This window comes from Benincasa hispida, chromosome 10, assembly GCF_009727055.1.
Source record: "Benincasa hispida cultivar B227 chromosome 10, ASM972705v1, whole genome shotgun sequence".
NCBI classification, from domain to species: domain Eukaryota; kingdom Viridiplantae; phylum Streptophyta; class Magnoliopsida; order Cucurbitales; family Cucurbitaceae; genus Benincasa; species Benincasa hispida.
In genome coordinates, this window is record NC_052358.1 from 54,343,342 (window position 1) to 54,364,806 (window position 21,465).

Below are 21,465 nucleotides of genomic sequence, written 5' to 3' on the forward strand. Positions count from 1 at the left end.
AGTAACCTGATCGCATGCTGGAAAAATAACTGGACTTCAGGAAAGGTAGGTCTCTACTATCAGTTAGGCATTCATGTCTGCTTCTGTTCTGAATGCTTGCATGCCACTGAATACTGGCGCCGCTATGGATCAATTCCCATGCCTCGTACTCGTCGAAGTAAATCGAGCCACCTTCGCCAGAAAAGCGGGCCATCTTGGGACCTTGAACAGCTGCAGGAATGGGGTAATGTGTGTTGAAGTAATGAGCCAGCCAACCGTGGACATAATGCATGGGGAAGTGAAAGTCCATACACTCAATGGGGTTCGAAGCCTCTGCTATCAACCCTAGGCCATGATAGATGTTGGCCAGGACCGGAATAGCGAGGCTATAAATAGTTCCGTGAGCCATCAAGCTAGCCATTCTAAAGACTCCGGGGTGAAGATAACCTCCCTTTTAGGGAAATACAAAAAGACATAACTAGCAGGATAGAAAGGCGGCCAGATAGGTTAGAAAGGGGGCCAGATAGGTCTTGTCCTTTAACTCGTCTCCTACCTCTAGCTCCGCGAATAACATGTTCTCCCTGCTCGACCAATCTCGAAACGTGATCTGCGTATCGTCAGAATTTTTGCATGGACCGGGACCAAGAGGCTTTCTTTTGCTTCCGTGTAATGGGTTTGTCATATTTGCGAGCCCCCAGGAACCAAAAAGAGATCCATGAGCTGATAGACACTGAGGAATCACGCTTCGTGGGAGTCATGTGATTTGCTCTTTGCAAGCACACTATAAAAATACGCCCGAAAAAGGTGTTCGTACGTTTTCGGCAAGTACTTCTCTTTGTCATGGTGATGAGTTAGCTCTTGAGGGAAGAAATCACTTCTTCATAAAAGCTTCCTTTGACCGGAAGGCCCCCGAGCAACTAGAGGTCCCATAAGGAAATTGATGCTTCGCCTGCCGCAGTATGAAAAGTGTTGGTTGAAAAGCACTAAGCTTCACAGAAAGCTCGAACTATGTCACCATTGCGATCATATGTGTACAGAGAGGCCATCATTGCACCAAGCAAATTAATGTCACGAAGGAATCGCTTGTTTCGACCTACTACAACCTCGAGCCACTCCTAGTAACAGTAAACGAAGCTGAATTCTCCAGGGACTTTTGTCACAACAGTCCAGCGGACCTGACCCTCAATTATGCGACATTCGAGAGTTTGCACTCGATCTGGATTAGGGGTTTCCTCATGAATAGAAGATCGCAGGATCTATGCACACTCTCCTCGGGTCAAGGGTACTTCTGTCGATAATTTGGAAAGGATCATGTTGTCGTCTAAACTTGGCCAGCGATCAACGAAAGGACCGACTAACGATTTTTCCATAGGAAGGTTGAGTCCTTCCTTCATGGGCTGACTCTAGTTTTTAAGAATCATGAGGTGCCTCTCATCAGATGAAACATGCTCGGTGAAGTGAACCATTGTTCTGGAAAAAAAAAAAAAAGAAAAAAAAGGTCACAGGGGAATGAGCTTCAACCATAGGGTTAAAAAAAACATCAAATTATCCCTAGGGTGATCAGGATGAACGATCAAGATGGTCCCATGACGATCAGAATACGCGATCGGTGCTACAGAGCAGACCCTATCGAGATCCTCCCTAGGGTGATCGGATGGGGTAAGCCTTTATGGGGTCCCTCCCACGACGATTAGGATATGCGAACAGTGTTACAAGGTAGACCTTTTCGGGATCCTCCCTAGTGTGATCGCATGGGAGAGTTATAAGCCTTGGCAGGGCCCATCCCATAACGAACAGGATGCACGAGTGGTGCTACAAGGCAGATCTTATCGGGATCCTCCCTAGGGTGATCGAATAGGAGAAGTGGTAGCCTTTACAGACCCTTCCCACGACGATCAGGATCTGTGAACGGTGCTACAAGGTAGACCTTTTCGGGATCTTCCCTAGGGTGATCACATGGGAGAGCTGTAAGCCTTGGCAAGGCCCCTCCCATGATGATCAGGATGCACGAACGACGCCACAAGATAGACCTTATCGGGATCTCCCTAGGATGATCGAATGGGAGAGTTGAAAGCCTTTGTAGGGCCCTTCCCACGACGATCAGAATATGCGAATGGTGCTACAAGGTAGACCTTTTCAGGATCCTCCCTAGGATGATCGCATTAGAGAGTTTTAAGCCTTGGCGGGGCCATTCCCATGACGATCAGGATGCACGAACAACGCCACAAGACAGACCTTATCGGGATCCTCCCAAGGGTGATCGAATGGGATAGTTGTACGCCTTTGTGAGGCCCCTCCCACAACGATCAGGATATGCAAATGGTGCTACAAGGTAGATATTTTCGAGATCCTCTCTAGGATGATCGCATGAGAGAGTTATAAGCCTTGGCGGGGCCCCTCCCATGACGATCAGGATGCACAAATAGCGCTGCAAGGTAGTCGATGATCGAATGAGGGGGTCATAAGCCTTTGCGAGTCCCTCAGACGATCAAGAGGCACAAACAGGCATACAGTAGATAGACCATACCAAGGTCATCCTTATGTGCACCAAAGAGTCGATCGTGCGGCCGGACATTTCTACAACAAAAAAATAGAAAAAAAAAATTGTTGTTACAAAACCAAGCTTATGAGAGGAGAAATCCACCTTAGAGATTATTGAAGGGTCGGCTAATTAAAAAAAAAAAGGCGGTTGTGCTCCCTTGAGTTGAGCTTTAACTTCTACGAAAGAGTAAGGGGGACAAGTTAGTAAACCTACGCAAAAGAAAAAAAAAAGAGTAAGGGGGCAAGTTGGTAAAAAAAAAAAGAAGAAAAACAAATGAAATATTTTTAAAAAAAGAAAAAGGAAAAAAAAGAAAGAGGAAACGAAAGGGCACCGGAACCATAGGGCACCCCCCCTTCGACCGTCGGAGTACGTGAGCGGCAAGCCTCCTCCCAACGGATGAGCAGCGACGATGGTGATGATCAGGATGTGCGATCCTGATCCCATGACGATCAGGATGTGTGACGAGCAATAAGGTTCGGACAACAGTGGCGAGCAGCGGCGAGCCTTGGACGTGAACAGGTGCAGTCTTTACCGATCCCTCAACGGACGAGCGGACGGTGTCCATCGACGATCGGATGGAAGATGCGGCTTCAGCAAGATAGCGACAGACGGACGATCGAGTGAAGACGTGATGAAGGCTGAACGTAGCTCGACTCGGCGGTTGCATGAAGGACTGGGGCTACCACACGCAGCTTGGCTCGACTTCTTGATGACGGCTCGGTGGTTTGGAAAAAAAAAAGAGAAATGAGAGAAGTTTTTTTTTCTCTACCTTTGACTAACTGGGATGAAAATGCAAAAGGCTTTGAGTCCTATTTATCGGGACTCCGCTGAATCCATAATCCAATAAGGAAATCTTAGATTTGGTTAAATTTAGATTTTATTGGTTAAATCTAGATTCTATTAGTTAAAAAAAATAATATTATTAAATAATAAATAATAAAAAAAATTTACCACCCAAATCTTATATTTCATTCTTTCTCCATCCCTCATTTTCTAAAACTTTTGGCCATGCACCGAACCTTTTGTTAATCACATTTTTAGCCCTGAATTACATTAAATTGGGGATGAATCCTTTAATTTTTTTGAATTTGAGATCCCTGAGTTTATCCCAAAATCAAATTAAAGTGAGACAAAGCTCAAACTTTTCATAAATTCGGCTATATCTCAAATTTTGATCCTAAACTCAAGTTAGACTTATGTACTAAATTCATAGTGTGACTAACACATCAATTGAGGTCAAATTCAAGAACAGATGTATTTAGATTTTGATTCCAACTTTATATTTTTCGAGATTCATCCACTCATATATGTGCATAAATCTCAAAAGGGGCATTTGAATAAGAAATTTTGGACCAATCACAAGTTGCCACGTCGTTTACTAAATTAATGATGAAATTCTAAATCATTAAATTTAGGTATAATTAGAAGGTTACATATGTCCCGAATTGAATTGAAGACAAATTTCGATAACGTCATGCGGTTTTATCATGACCGTTAAATCAGATGAGATTAATCTGGCCCAATTTGATATTGTTATTCGGTTTTAAAGTACAACTACCAAAAAAAAAAAAAAAAAAAACTGAATTGGATCCAAATTTCAAATCAGACCCAAAACCAACTAATTGAGCCAATAGACCAACTAAGCTCAAGTCCAACTAATTGGGCCCAAGGGCCAGACCCATAGACCAACTAAGCCCAAGCCTACGAAGCCCACCTGAGAACTCTATAAATAGAGAAGTTCTCTTCATTTGTGGGTGTCAACATTTTCTACATTCAGAGAGCCCAAAGTGAAGTCATCAACAAGTAAAAAACTCACAAGACTCCTGAAGCTGTACTTCTAAAAGACAGAAGCCTCTTGAAGACACAGACTTCTACTTTAAGAACATTCGTTGCTTTCCTTCTTCAAGTCAAGCACATTCACCCAACCGACAGAGAATCAGAGGATCAAGTATTAGGGATCGAACCACATCGCATCAACATCAACATCAACACCAACTCAAGTTCAACTCACGAAACAAATTTCTCCGGAAGCCTCGTGCAAACACTAATCCTCCAAGAAGATCATCAAGCCCAAAGGTCGATCATCCAAGAAGATTACCAAGCCTTAGGCCAATCATCCAAGAAGATCAACAAGCCCAAAAGCCGATATCATTAAGCCCAAAGGCCAATCATCCAAGAAGATCAACAAGCTCAAAGGCCGATCATTCCAGAAGATCAACCAACTTAAAGATTATAGTTTATTTTGAAAGCATCAAAATATTATGTATTAGAGATTGTACTCACTTTCCACAAAATTAATACAAATACAGAGTTCAAGTTCCACGAAATAAATTTCTCTTGAATCTCGTGTGAACAAATATAAAATTATCTTTTTGGTTTTATAATTTCTCTAGAAATGTTCCTCGAAATCGACATTTTTTTTCATATTTTCATAGAAATTTCTGTAAAATTAAGACCTCGAGAATTCCATCGAAATCCACATTTAAAATCTTAGGGTTGGTCTAATTACTTTGAAGTTTGTTTAATTTTTACTTATGTACTCTTATATGTCTAATTTTAGTTCTAGTACTTTAAAAAAAATTAATTTAGTCACTACTATTTGTTTGTGGTTGCTTTTTTTTTAAAAAAAAAATTGGTTATTTATTAACATTTTCACCTTAAATTTTGAAAATATATTTAGATATTATATTTCATTGCATGAAAATTTTTATTAATATTTTGCTAATTTCAATATAAATTAACTTTGAAGGACTAAATTTAAGAATTATAAATATATATATATATATATATATATAAAGAGGAAAATTCAACGTTGAAAGTATAAATACGAAAATTGAACAAATGTCAAAGTACAAGAACTAAAATAATATCTTAGCTTTAAATTTTTTTAATGAAATTTAAAATTAGATAGTAACTCGTGTCTTTATTCATTGAGCTATTTGAGTTGACATATAGTTGTAGATTAAGATTTGTCTATCATTGTTGGGTCCCACCTCCTCCATCTATAGAAATTTTTTAGTGAAATTTAAAATGAGATATTCTTTTAACTTGGATAATTTAGTTAGTCTAAAAAGTGTTTCAACCTAACTAAACCCTACCACAAATACTTGCCCATTAAGTCTAACTAATTGAGTTTTTGGGTTTGATTAACATTTGGGCCAAATTAACCTACCTTTAGGCTAAATTAAACCAAGGGAGATTAGAGCATAGATTTTTGGGTTTGGTTTAGAAAAATGGCAAAACCGACCAATAATAAAAATTTTATGGCAACACATATGACATGCACATGACCACGAATTTTTAAATCCAAGTTTTACCCTTGTCTAGTTCGTAACTTTTGTTATCGATGAAACTACAAATACATGTAAGTGTAGAATCATAAAAAATGACGGGGTAGGGTAATTGTCAATACTTTGGTTCTCCAGTTTCCTTCTAATCAATTCATTTGAAAAACTAAAATAAATGCAGATTTTATTATTAATTTAGATTATGTTAACTATTTTTCGAATTAATCTCACTTGAATTAAATATCCAGATTTTTCTACCAAATTTATATTTTAAAAATTCATATATTATCAAATTTCATTTATCTAATCAAATTTTAAATTTATTCAAATATTCAAATTGTTTTCCATATTTTATACATATTAATAATAAATCAAGCAGATATTTTTTTATATTTTTTAATGTTTAAATTGTTTTATATATGTTATTAGATTTAATTGTACATATTTCATATTTAGTCACTATCTTAGCTGACATTCTGATAATACCTTATTTGGCTCGTATGTCCAGAATATTAAATAGAATGTAAACGTAGAGCTTTATTAATAACCAAGATATAAATACAATGTAATGAGAGCTTGATTAATAACCTAATACAAATACAATGTACTTGGAGAGCTTAATTAATAACCAAATTAATCATATTATAATCTAATATTTCCAATTTCAAAACTGGGAATGAGCGTCATTGCTTAATTTTCGCCCTCTTTTGGAATTTAAATTTCTTTTTAATATTCAAATTAGATTTGGATAACTATTCCACGAATTGATTTAAAATAAACCAATCTCTTCCTTATTTTTCTTCCTCTAATTAATTCAAATTAGTTATCTATTTTGATTTGATTTAATAATTTTTTGAAAATATTTAGAGTTAATCGATTTTTAATTTGTTTATCATCATTTTAACTTGAATTTATAATATATCTTTATATTTTACATTATTTTATTCGTTTTTATTATTTTAAATTTGGATTAATTTTGTGTTTGATGAAGTTAAAAATACAGTGTAATTGTTGAAGCTTAAATGAAAATGAAATTATGAATTTAGTGTAATCGTCAATAAACGAACTCTCTTCCTGATTTTTTCCCCGAATTATATTTCAACTTATATTTTATTATCAAATTATATTTTATCTAACTACTTATCGAATTAATCTCAATAAACAAAAACTTTCTGGTTTTTCTCTCCACTTTATATTTGAATTTATCTTTCATTATCAAATTTGATTTTATCCAATTAACTTTCGATTTGTTTAAATGTTTGTTACAAATTCAATTGTATCTAAATATGTTTTCATTATTTTAACATATTGTTATGAAATTAATTTGACTTTTTTCCGATGTTTTCAATTTCTCTTATAGAAACACGTAAAAATGGCTTATTGTACCTAAAAAGAAATATATAAATGAGAATTAAACTTAAAATGTTTGAAACATGTGCGTTATATATAAATATAAATATATTTTTTTTTGTTCAGTTCATCATCATCATCATCAATATTATTATTAAAATAAGATAATAAAAAACCCTAAATTTCATCATCTTCATGTTCTTTACTTAGACATCCTCCAAAATCTCTTTTTCTCATTCTTAATCTCATGTCTGCGATTGTTGGTTCAATGACCCTTTTTTGAATTCCATCGTCTTGGATAGCTTTTGATGATCACCCCACCAGGTTGCCGACCTTTTTTGCTTGTACACATATTTTCTGCTTTTGTTTCTACTTTGAACATCTTTTTCAATGATGACATTCTGGGATAGATAGTATTTAAAGTTGGCTTTCAAGATCCTATGAACAAAATAGCCACATGGAATGAAAACGATGAAACTCCCTACAACTGGTTTGATGTCAAACACAATCATATTTCCAATAGTCACATCGTCTTAAAGTTGCAATTCCTTCAAATACTCACTTGCCAACAACGATTCACTGGTATAATCAACTTTGCTCTTTCTCACATTGGAGGAAGTCCATCATTGTAGACATCCATAAGTTTCTAATGACCTCCACCGCCTAGTTGTCATCTTCGCTCACATACACACATTCTTAGACAACTAGAAGCGTTAAGAACCATATTGGATGATTTTTAATTTTTGCTTTTGAAATATTTTAGATACCATTTATTTTTTATTCTAGAATATTTAGGTAGAGTGTATTTGTGGTATTCGTTTTGTTTTTTAAGTAGTGTATCTTTGCATCCTCATTTGTACTTAATTTTATTGTTTTAGGGTAGTTTTGTCATTTACTAATTAGTATTTTCTATTATATAAAATTGTTTTGCTTTATAATTTTGAAACCCTTTTACCATTTTTTCAAATGAAACTTTTAAAATTTGCTATTTCTCTTGCTAGTCCTTGAACCAAACTAGTTTATTCAATCCAATGACAATGACGAAAATACAAGACATGATTGAGATCTACCAAGTTTTTCTTTAATTTCAATTTGGAACACATGTTGACTTCTAATTAGTCCTAATTTGATCATTTATAATTTTGTCATTAATTTGAGAAATGGTATGGCGATTTGTGGTTTGTTTAATTTCTCGTTCAACAATGGTATGACAATTTGTGATTTGTTCAATTTCTCATCCAACAACCATATTTGAAAATATCTAACACAAATAAATCATTTGCAAATACGATTTTTTCTAAAAAAAAAAAAGGAAAGAAAGGAATTGTGTGCCCATTTAAATATTTTTAAGCAATTCTTCTTCGTCATTAATGTATAATGTTTAGTACTCATATATATCTCTTTTTCGGTATAATAATGGTAAATCGTCAAACCATCAACTTTTAAAATAATGATTAGTGTCTTATCCACTAAAATTAATATAATCTCATTAAAATATTTTTTTTTGGAAGATTATAATTGTCTCCATCTTTATAACTTTTAAGTATTCCACCATAAAAAATAAACTTTTATTCATTTTTTTAATGTGAACGACACTAAAACAAATTACTACGATAAATGAAGTTATTAATTGAACAAATGATTTAGTTTTAACGAAATCGTATCTCCAATATCAACTCTACTAATAAAACTATCCTAATATGTTCTTTTCCAAATACTCAAACAAACAATAAAAGGTCACAAAAGATCCAAGACTAAAGGTAGTGGTTCACATTATAAATTTCAATAGGACAATAATTGAATGTTTAATGGAGTTAGATGGGGGTTTCATGAACAAGTCTTTGGAAAGGAAAAGATAAATGTCATTTTCTCCTTTTTTTTTGTTAATACCGGTATTACCGGTTCAATTTGTACCTTATGACAGACATATCACATGTCCCACCTAAAAAATAATAAAATAAAATAAAAAGAAACAAAATGTCACTTCCATTCACTAAGGGTATGTTTCCAAACTTCACCCGACCAACGAATCGGTAAATCTCATTACTAAAAATATTAATTTTATATTTTATCAATTCCGTATACGACTCCAAGAGTTCACAACTCTCTAGATTTTATAATATTTTACTTCTCATTATTCCACTCCTTATCCCTAAACAGCTCTATAGGCGATGTAAAGATGTTTGGAGTAAGGAGTGAAATAGTGAGTTTCAAGGAGTTATGAAATCTAAGGAGTTGTAAACTTATGAGGCCTACTAAGGAGTCGATAAGGTATAAAATTTATGTTTTTTAGTAGTGGGATCCACAAACTCTTTGGGTTAAACAATGAATGGAGTTCACAACTCTTAATTCCCAACTCCTTGGGTAAACACACCTTTAAGGATATTTTGGGCATTGAATTGAGTTATGATGTGTGGAGTTAATATGTTGAAATTAGAAGATCTGTTTTAGGATGCAGAGTTGTAAGATAAAATTTTTCGATAAATATGAAAAACATACAAAGAGGGAATAAAGTTTTTGGATAAATATGCAAATTTTAATTCAATAATATTTATTATTGAAATTGAGTTGTTTAAAATTAACTTATAAAATTGGTGGACCAAACACTCGATAGCTTTTTCTTTAGTCATTCACGCAACTTCTTATTTATGCAAAATGTCACTTTCCTATTAATTATATCTATTAATTAAAAAGGAAAATAAAAACATTTAAAACCATTCTATTCAATAATCACCCGCTACCGTTGCTTAACTTACAATCATTGAATTAAAAAAGAGAAGTGAGAAAAATGAATTCAAATAAAGTGATCAATAATGTTATTTGATATTACATTTATGCCCTTGTAAGTAACTTATAAATCAGTTACAATTGTTTGATTAGTCTACCTGTTGTATTTGTTAGAATTGTTGCACTAGATTTCAACAAAGAAATTTGATATATGTAATCAACTTGAATTTATTGATTTATATATGTTGGATCGACATTTGACTTATTAATTTTTATGTGTTGGATTGATTTTTGACTTGTTGATCTCTTGAATGCATTCACTTCATTTGAAGAGCGTTAGTGTGTGAATGTTCTTAAAGTTGAAATCGTGAAAGATAATTTTTAATCTTTCAAGAACATGAGTTTTCAAGGATTGTCTAGTCTTCAGGAGGTTAGAGTAGAGATCTTTGTTAGTTTTCTTTGGAGCTTAAGTTTTTGACCTCTTCAAATGAAGAGGAACTCTTCTATTTATACCGTTCACTTGCGAATATGTGGACTTGTGTATGGATTTGGATGACCATAAACGAGGGTCATTGGTTTGGGCTTGGTTGACTATGAATCTGACCAAAATATTTGTGGCCTAATTGGACCAAACTAGCTTTGTTCGATCCAATTGTTGTGACAAAGACATGTGATATTATTAGAATCCATCGACTTCTTGTTTTCAATTTTAATTTGGGATACGTGTCAACATGTAATTATTCACAAATTTGATGATTTTTAATTTCGTAATTAATTTAAAAAATGACGTAAAAATTTGTGATTTGTATGAATTTTCTCATTCAACAAGAACTTAAATTTCTTGGTGTACAATTATATATATATATGAGAGGTTCAATTATACAAGTTCATAAATTTGGCACAATACAACATAAATTGCTAAGGAAATAAGAAAACTATACAAATTACTACGATGTATAAAAGGATTCACTTCAGGCCTCATATTTGGCTCATCAAAATGAGTTGAGTTGAATATCACTCCAATGTCATATTTAGTTCAAATTAAATTACGTTGATATTTCAAATCAACCAAACATTTGTCTAATATGTCATGGCTGACGACATTAAACCATAAACATAATAAAAAAATATTAAAAGTATACCAAATTTGGAACAACAATACGAAATCATTCATAATAAAGTAGCCACTGAAAAAAATGGAGAGGGAGAGAATGAAGAAGTGAAATTATTTTCACAATTTAATTCAAACTCATATGCTATTTTTATAAAAATAGCTTTCAACAATTGTACAATCACAAATAACTACACATTATTATTCTTTTTTCTTTTTCTGCTTCTTTTATTTTTTTTTCTCTCTCTCTTAATTTAATATTTTATTATTGTTAAATTACAACGAAGTACATTTCTTATAATACACTATACATAACAGGGCAGTAACTTTTAGTTTTACAGCAACGGCCTCCGTTGACCGTTGGTCAAAGGCTCAGATGCTGCAAGAATAGTAATAATAATAATAATCTGTGTTTATGTGTCGGTGGCTGTAGGAGGGCATTTTCGTCCTTTTGAGTTTTTAATGCTTTTTTTAAATATAATAATTATAATAAATATTTAAAATTCTAAGAGAAGTCCCCCCATCGGAGACCGGTGCGGCGTTCCCTTCCTTCTCTTGGCGGTTCTGTGAGTCGCCGCCGTGGGGGGTGGCGTCGACGGCGAGAAGCTTTGGATTTTGCTTCTAAGTTTTCTTCTATTACTGGTGGCCGTCTTCGATTTCTCGGTGTCGGAACTTTCATTTTCCACAACTTTTATTACCCTTTTTCCAAAATTCTTTGATGTCCCAATTAGCTGTATTTATCAATATCACAAACAAATTCACTTTAAATTTGTCAATCAAGCAAACTTCAATGTTTCTAGTATTTTTTTTTTTAAAGCAATCTAAATTACACACCCCCCACCCAAAAAACAAAAAAAAAAAAACCCTTACTTAATGTTTGCTTTAAAGTATACATATTCTTAACTACCCTTTTGGTCAGCTCTTTGGGGAAGACATGTAATTGAATTTGTCACTTTAGTGCAGACAATTTATTTGAGGTATAAGGATTGAAGAGTTGCTTAGTATGATATTATCTATCATGTTTGGCGTGAATGCGATCTTTGTGTGAATGGAGCTACCTTGCGTCCTCTCTAAATGGTTAGTTAGATCATGCAGTTTGGAGTTTTTCTTTGTTATTCTCAGTGGCGTAAGACTTCTATTGAGGGAACTCAAGTAGGTCTCTTTCCTGAGACCTTTTTTCTTGAGTTGTATTTAATTTGTTTATTTAATTTGTGTTCGTTCTTCTCTTAATTCGTTTGATTGTGTTTACACCTTGATCTGGGTTTGTGAGGTTCTCTTCATCTTATTACAATTCAATACCTTTGAGAAAAAAAAAAAAAACACTTAAACTCCTTTTGAAATAAAAGTTGAGACTTAAAATGATGCCAATGATATTAAATGAAATTGGGACCAAAACTCTACCTAACCGTACTTGATCTCAAATTCTTTATTAAGTTATTATGAATTTTCACTCTTAAGGTAGTTTTGAATATCACAACTTTAAAAGAATTATGATCATTTTTAAACTAATGACAAAGTTTAGAGTTTTAACTTTTTGTAATTTGGACGTTTATTTTTATCTTTTGTCAAGTTGCAATGAGAGGTGGAGGTGAAGAATCGGCCACCAATGGAGGATAATTAATGGTTTACTTTCAACATAATTTTCCTATAATTAATTTCCTTTTTCATTAATTAGGTTTAATTTGTCCTTATCTTAATAATGATTAAGCCATGGTTTTATAATTTTCTTTTATACATACTTAATTAGTGTGAAATAAATTGATTTAGTGGTGGGGTAATTGCATATTTCTTTTACTGTTTAAGGGTGTTATTTTTCCATTTGAAATTTTGAATGCTACAATGTCAACAACTCTGAGAGAACTTTCATTTTTGCCAACTCCCTTCCCACAAAAAAGAATTGGAATTTTCACGGAAAAAAGAAATTAAATTATGGTTTAAATCACGAGATTGTTTTATTATTTAAATTTTTATTATTTTTAGAATTATCGACATCATCTTCTAATTAATTACATTGAAACACCAAGACATTTTTGAACATATAATTTTTTTTTTAATTAAAATAATTATATAGTCAAGTTTCCCTATTTTTTTCATTACTATTAAAATTATTTTAAATTTTCACATCACAATTATTTCAAATTAGTTAATAAAAGTTAATGTCTGAAATTAAAGTGAGTATTTAGTGAAAATTGAGTTTAAAAGTGGAAATCTTGAAACCTATGAATCAAAATGAAATAAAATTAAAATTTTAATATTTTAAAATCTAGAGATTAAATTGAAACCAAACTCAAAACTAAAGATTAAAAGTAAAACATTTTGAAACTTAGGAACCAAATAGAAACTAAATTCAAAACTTAGAGACCAAAAAGATATTTTTTTAAAAAAATCAAATAATATAAAACGTGTTTCGTATAATTTAAAGTAGAGTGATTTTAGATGAACAAAATAGATTTTAAAAAATCTTAGGTCCCGCTTAGTAACCATTTTGTTTTTGAAAATTAAACCTATGGACACCACTTTCACATCCAAAATTCTTCTTTTATTATCTACTTTTCACCAATGGTTTAAAAAACTAAGTCGAAATTTGAGAACTAAAAAAAGTAATTTTTAAAAATTTGTATTTGTTTTTGGAATTTGACTAAGAATCCAACCATTAAAAAAAGATGCAAATCATTATAAGAAATGTGGATGAAATAAATTTAATTTTAAAAGACAAAAACAAAAAATAAAATAGTTACCAAACATAATCTTAAATAAATAAGAAATAGTTAAAAACAGTTAAGAAAAAGAGTCGGATTAATTTTAATTTTTTTACCTTTTTTGGATTAACTTTAGATTAACACTAGAGAGGTGGATTATTATTATTATTATTATTTTAAAAAAGACTCTAAAATGTATAACCAAAAATCCCCGAAATATATAGTGAGAAATAAAATATGTTAATATTTGATAGAAGCACTTCAAAAAATAGTATAATACAATAAAACAAATTTGTCATTTAACATAATTTTGAGTAAGATATAATAATATTTTTTTAATTGAAAATATGTTTTTACAAAAAGGTGTTCCAAACCCTCTAACCTACTTTCAACATAGTAGTACCTTTAGCTATTCTAAAAGCAATAAGTGCCAAGTTTAAAACAAAATTTGGAACCTCATTATTTTATAAAAATAGATGATTGAAAATTCATCTATTATTGTAATTTCCTCATACTCTAATATTGTGAAAGGTGTCTTACATACACTCATGTGATATATAACATAGAAATTTATATTTAATTTTTAAACATATTTTCATGTATTTTTTTTTTATATTTTTAATTTAAAATTTTAAGGAATGTGTGAATGTGTGTATATATATAGAGGAAATTTTTACGGATATAAAAAATGTCAAACTATTTACCGAAATAATAAAAAAGAGAAAAAATTCTGATAGACAATAAGGAAGATTAAAATTTTGCTATTTTGGGTAAATAGTTAGATTTAAAAAGAAAACAGTTATCAAATGCGTAATTCAAATTATTTTGTAGAGACAATTACAAATATAGTAATCAAGACTCAAGATATTAAAGCACAATGCAAAAGAATTAACAAATATAACAAAATTTAGGTGCAATTTTTGGAGTCTATCAGTGATAGACTATATCGCTTATAAGAGTTTATCAACAATAAATTCTATCATTGATAGGAATATAATAGCGATAGAATTTATCATTAATAGAAGTTTATACGAAGGATAGAGTCTACGATAAATAGATTTGACTAAATTTGTAATTCTCTAACGATAATGCTATATAATTAATGATTAGCACTAAAAATGTGGAATGATGGGTTGATAAGAATAAAGAAAGGGAAAAGGTGGAAAGAAAAACCTTGCAGCCAAGAGAGCAGAAATGGTAGGAATCAAGAAGAGAACGGTGGCAGACGAGGCAGATATTAGTGAGAGCCTTAGCAGGACGTGGCTGAGGGCGTTGGTTCAAGAACACAATCCTGGCACTGTTTATAATGTAAGTTTGGACGCCTGTTATGTCCATAAATTTCTGTATCTCACACACCCTTATCACATCATGGTACGACGATCTTCTTATCTATATATACATATATATTCCACAAAATACCATCAATATTCATCTTTTTTTTGTTCCTCTCTATAGAAAATAAAACTAAACTATGTGTTGGACAAAAATTGAGATACGAAATGATGCAACGGTAACTTTGAATGATGTGATAGTGTCTAAAAATTCTAATTTATATTCCAAGTTCTAATTCTTGTCTAACACATTTCAAGAGCAGTTGCAAATATAGTAATTGATTCGAAAATATTAACAGATATAACATAATGCAAAAGAATTTGCTAGATATGAAAAAATTTAGATTCAACTCTCGGAATCTATCAGCAATAGAGTTAATATGTTGCTATAGACTTAATTATTAACCTTAAAAGTACTATGAATTGCTATTACATGTTATGCAAGACTAAAAGTAATAATGATGTGCCAAAGTGAATATAGCTTAACAGGCATACGAGTGTGCTAGTGACCATGAGGATTGTGGTTTGGATCCCTCTACCGTCAATTATAAAAAAGAGTAATAAAGATGCAACTTTTTAAACAATAAAAAAAATGTATCAAATAATATATATAGGCTATAGCCAAAAGAAAGAACTAAGGTTAATAAATTAGGACATATAGTAATGAAATTTGGTTAAATCTTAATATGTTTTTACATTTTAGCTACATTTTCTTCATCGACATTTTTCAAACATCTTGACCTATATTTTTGAACCAACATTTTCTTATCTATAATTCTTTTCTTAAATTGAATGGACTCCCAGACTTAGAAACATTCTATTGTCAATATAATTTGTACTAAATGAACTCCATTATATGTATATATATGTATGCACGCGATATATACCTATTAGAATAAATATTTATTGATTTGGCACGATGTGTTAGTCGTAAAAATAAAAAATTGATATTCAGTAATAATTGACATAACTTTCGTCCCTAGAAGTATATCAACAAACATAACCAAATGTAATAATAATTTCAAAGTTTTCTTTTTCTTAAAATAATACCAATGACCCATGGTAGGTTTATTTTCTCCCAAAAAGAGAAAAAAAAAACTATTCCTTACTACAATAAATAAATAAATATATATATATATATATTTGAAGTTTTAAATTTTTACATTTTAGGTGACATTGGATCAAAAAATTTGTTATTATAATCATAGATTATTATAGTTGGACTTATAATAGTTTGTGTTTGAGTGTAAATTATTTTAGTTTGAGTTAAAATAATATGTGTTTGAGGTGTAAATTATTTTTGTTTGAAAAAGAAATAATAAATATTATAACAAATAATAAAAAAACGATAAATGTAAAATAGTAAAAATTGTACCAAATAATAAATACGGCAGTAATCGGAGATTTTGAAAATTTAGATACTCCTTGTCCAAACGCCCTAACTTTTTTACTTTTTACCTCAGAATCCAAGTAACTTTATAATAAATTTAACAACCATACCAAACATGCACTTTTAACATTTAAAAAGGAAAAAAAAGAGAACAAAATAACAAAATAAAGATAAACAGAGACTTCACAGTTTATATCGTTATGATTTGGCATGTTGTTGCTGTTAGTAGGTAACAAACAGTAATTTCCACATCGGCTTCATTCAAACAAGAAACAATTAATTATTTCCAAAAAAAAAAAAAAAAAAAAAAACCCAATAATTGAAGAAATTGCGAAAAAAAATCCAGTAGAAAAATCTCAAAAAATTTACAGAACAAGAAAAAGAAGAAGAAGAAGAAGAACAGAGCGTACCTGAATGGCTCTGTGATCTTTATGAGAATTAAGACAGAGCGAACAGAGAGCTCCGTTGATACAATCCAAGCAATACATATTGCATTCAGTTTTATGCGAATCGGCGTGATGCTTACATTGAACGAAGAAGCTCGTGCTTAGAAGAGGTTCTAGCCATGGCGGCCATTCAATTTCACTTTCTCCTTCTCCTTCTTCTTCTTCTTCTTCTTCATTCTGATCGATTTCTCCGATTTTTCCCTAATTCATCACAAAAACACAAGAAATTTCAGGAAGACGAGATAAAGAAGAGCGAGATTAATTGGAGAATTGAATTGGCAATGGAGTTTTCGATTTGAAGCGAATGCTCACCATGATTTTTACGATTGCGACTTGGATTTCGCTAATCGATCACTCTACGGGGGGCTGAACTGCGGTGTTAGCGATTTGGAGATAAGAGGATGGGTTTTTCCCTCTCCGATGAGTTTTCTTTCTCGGGAAAGTGATTGAGAGAATATGGAGAAGAGAAAAAGGTAGGGCTATGGAGAAAAATGCCTTTTCCGCTTTGGTTGGTGCTGCGGAATCTGCCTCTCTATCTTTCTCCTCTCAACTCCGAACCCGAACCTCACTCCACACCCGAACCAAAACGGCTTACGTTTACTTCAAGTAACTTCACATTTCCTTCCTAATATGTATTCACAATTTTCATTTCATCCCTTCAATTGTATGTTACGTGACTTTGCTTTGTTAGATGATATATAATTAAGTTTACTTTCACTCGATAATTTAATATGGTATAAGAGCAAGTGATTCAAAAAAGTTATGCATTCAAGCCTCTATATTGTTATTTACTTTCCAATTAATATTGATTTCCACTATGAGAGATAATGTTAGATGATATATAATTGAATTTACTTTTACCCACTAGTTTAAGTTTTTGGGTCAATCCGTGATTTAAAAACTTTTGATTTCATACAAATGAATATATCATCTCTCACTTATGAGCATTAATTAGATGTAGTTTAGACTACACTTAATCTCATACTTCTTTGTACTTTATACAAAAAAGAAAAAAAATTATTTTTTTAAAATTATTGGACAACTATTTGGTTGCACAAAGATAGGTAAGACAACACTTAGTTGTTTTCCTCACATATATCCATGATCTTTCTCTTATCTAGCAAATGTAGAACTTTGATTACATTTCCAACAATCCTCCTCTAGAACGAAAGAGCCATCAAGTCTCCCCTAAAATAGTTATCTATTCGTCTAGCACTTGTCCAGGTCAATTCCTCTTTTCTGGAGCTCACTATCAATCTAAGAGCTCAACCATGGATTTATTGGGGTTGATGCCCTAAATCTCAAAGGGTCCTGTAGTTTGTAAACACCTGTATGAACAAACATTTGTGATGTAATAATATGAGATATTTTATTCACTGTTATCTATGAAATATGAGATATTTCAGTTGCATTAAGCACAAACCAATAAACTAAGATCCCTAGTTATTGTTGTAACTTAAGCATGTATGTGGAGACATACAAGTGGATCATGCCTTAAGTGATAACCTAAATGGTCTGTAGTATATGGATAAAGGAGGGAAACCTTATTCTAGTGACACTACGGATACTACCCACTTTGTAGATGTTACAAGTGTTGCAAAGTGCTACAGATGGTCTGATACTAATCATTCATATGGAGATATGCAAGCGGGGTATCCTATACAAAGGAGATTGTATAAGACCGGACCACAAAATGTTTAGTATTTTTATATAACACCATTCATGACAGAAACTTTCATTTCACTAGGATGACCATAGGTAACATGACCTTAATCCTAAGTGAGTTGGGAACTTCTGCCTATGAGGGCAGTCCTTCGATTTGCATGGGCGCGAGTGGCCAGATTGCCGACTCAAACCTACCATTTTGGGGATTCGTTTGATTGAGGAGCTGGGAACTCATCTACACAAGATGGAATTCACTCCTTCCCCGAAGTAGGGGTAAGTAAATAGATTACTCCTTTAAGAGCTGATTCGAGGCTTGAACAATGTGGCGCCACATACTTTCTCATGGCCTGAGAAGTGTTCATTCATATTAGGACTATGATATATTGTTCATTAAATGAATTAATGGTACTTAAGGAGTTAGATGTAACTACAGGGGCAAAATGGTAAATTGGCCTAGCTGTACTTACGAGCGACATGTGAAGGGTTATCGTATTGTTGATTGGTATACCAATGGACATAGAAATATATCTGTAGTAAGAAGAGTGCAACTATCAGTCTTTAGTAGAGTCCCTGGTAGTTAACGGATGGTGGATATTATGATTAAAGAGTTTAGTAAGTTATTCACATACCGTTGGAGCTTCAAGCTACAGGTTCATAAGGTCCCCTTGATAGCTCAATGGATTCAAGAGGCAATTTGATTATATATGATATAATTAAATTGGTTCAATTATATGTGATATAATTGATTTGAAGTATTAGATACATTAATTAGAGGAATTGATATACATATGATTTATATTAAATAAAGAAGAAAAGAACTAGGGTTTAAATATTACATATGATGTGCTATTAAAACTATATGTTATCAATATAATATGATAAGTTAGTTATTATATTTATTTATAATAAAAACAATTATGAGATAATTATTTTGGCTGATTATTTCCTTTCTCCATTAACCGTGCAAGTGGGAGGTTATTTTCATTTTTAATAATTGAAGAATAAAATGAAAATATTTTTCATTTTTTTAGGTTGATCGCTTCATTATTGAACTACTAATCGATCGCTCACAAGAGACTAAATTATAGCCCTTTCGAGAGACTAAACGAGAGCGAGAGATTGCTAGACAAGCTCACGAGAGTGAGAGATTGCTAGACGATCGAGTACCCACTGTCTATACGATAGACTAAACCTTTCTCTTGTTGGGATTGATGTCCTAAAGTCTCGTGTCCTGTAGTTTGTAAACAGTTTGTACGAACGCTTGTGTTGTATAATATATGATATTTTACTTCACATCTTGTTTCTTGCTCAGTTGCTTGTTTTATTTGCTTTACCACAAATTAATAAACATAAAATCCCTGATTATTTGTATGTGTCTCAAGCATGTATGTGGTGACATACAAGTGGATCATGTCTTGAGTGATAACCAAAATGGTCTGTAGTATATGAATATAGGAGGAAAACCTTATCCTGGTAACGCTACGGATGCGACCCACTTTATGGAATGGTCACAATTGTTGTGACTTGTCACAAATGGTCTGATCTTGATCATTTGTGTTGGGGACATGCGAGCGGGGCGTCCTATAAAAAGAGTTTGTATAAGACCTGACTATGAACTCTTAACGTCTCGTTATATAACACCGTTCATGACAGAGACTTCACTTTACTAGAATGACCATAGGTAGCATGACCTCAATCCTGAGTGAGTTGGGAACTCCTGCCATTGAGGGCGGTCCTTTGATTTGTATGGGTGCAGGTGGCCAGGTCGCTGATTCAAACCTACCATTTTAGGGATTCGTCTGATTTGGGAGCTGGGAACTCAGCTACACAAGATGGACTTTACTCCTTCCCCGAGGCAAAGGTAAGTAGATAGATAGCTCCCTTAAGGGCTGATTCCAAGGCTTGAACGATGTGGCGCTACACACCTTCTCTTGGCCCGAGAGGTGTTCACACATAGTTGGACTATGTTGTATTGTTCATTAGAAGAAAGTTGTAACTACAAGGGTAAAATGGTAATTTGGCCCAGCTGTACTTACGAGCATCTGTGAAGAGTCATCGTACTCATGATTGGTTATATTCGATGGACACAGAAATATATCTGTTGTAAGAAGAGTTCAACTGTTGGTCTTTAGTGGAATGCCTGACAGTTAATGGATGGAGGATCTCGTGGCTAAAGAGTTTAGTCAGTTATTCACGGACCGTTAGAGCTTTGAGCCACAGGTCCATTAAGTCATCTGGGTAGCTTGGATAAAGTCGAGAATCAGTGTTTGGGTTATTTTGAAATGTTCAAATTGACAAGAGGAAGTTTGATTGTATATGATATAATTGGACTAGTTAATTATATATGATATAATTGGCTAAATGTATGAGATACATTATTTTGGAAGAAATTAGATATAAATATGATTATATCAAGTAGAGGAAAAATTACTATAGTAGATATGTGATATCAAACTATAGGTTAAAAATATAATATGATTATATTTATTAATATTTTAATTGGTTAATTATATGATAATTAACCTAAAATCACGTTCGGACGTGCGTTAATGGGAACTGTGTCGATTATTGTAGCCGATGAATTAAAATTAAATTTGTTTCATTTTGGATCATTTGTTCGAAAAAAGATCGAACAACGCGTTAGTCTAAAAACGTAATTGATCGCTTAATCTCGAGAGCCTATACGATAGTTGTTCTGCGCTTAAACGATCGTCTAACTCTCGCCAACGATTGCATGCTAGTTCCTAAACGATCGGATAACTTCCCTAAACGATCATATAGTGTGTTGTGTTTGCTAAACGATCGTATACCTTTTCCTAAACAATCGTTCAGTAAAACTTACACGATCGTGTAGTTTCTCCTAAACGATAAGCATCTTGCTATACGATAACGTCTTTTTCCCTCCCACTTGCTTATTTCCTACGTGAGTTGTTCTTCT

The 21,465-nt window shown here is 32.6% G+C and overlaps 1 protein-coding gene across 1 annotated transcript; it reads right to left on the reverse strand.

Moving 5' to 3' along the window:
• Nucleotides 1–11,119: 11,119 nt before the first annotated feature.
• On the reverse strand, nucleotides 11,120–17,433 carry LOC120089480. Its single transcript, XM_039046966.1, has 4 exons — nucleotides 17,175–17,433; nucleotides 16,827–17,063; nucleotides 14,869–15,084; nucleotides 11,120–11,727 (listed from the first exon to the last, which is right to left on the reverse strand). Exons 1-4 carry the CDS (start codon nucleotides 17,175–17,177, stop codon nucleotides 11,494–11,496), a joined length of 690 nt encoding a protein of 229 aa, XP_038902894.1. The 5' UTR covers nucleotides 17,178–17,433; the 3' UTR covers nucleotides 11,120–11,493.
• Between the last annotated feature and the right edge of the window lie 4,032 nt (nucleotides 17,434–21,465).

Bases quoted from the DNA above. Each gene is read 5' to 3' on its own strand.
- LOC120089480 (XM_039046966.1), bottom strand. The intron at 15,085-16,826 runs GTACGCTCTGTT...ATGTATATATAG, and splicing joins AAGATCACAGAGCCATTCAG to ATAAGAAGATCGTCGTACCA. The intron at 11,728-14,868 runs GTTTTTCTTTCC...TGATAAATACAG, and splicing joins TCTGCTCTCTTGGCTGCAAG to CTAATTGGGACATCAAAGAA.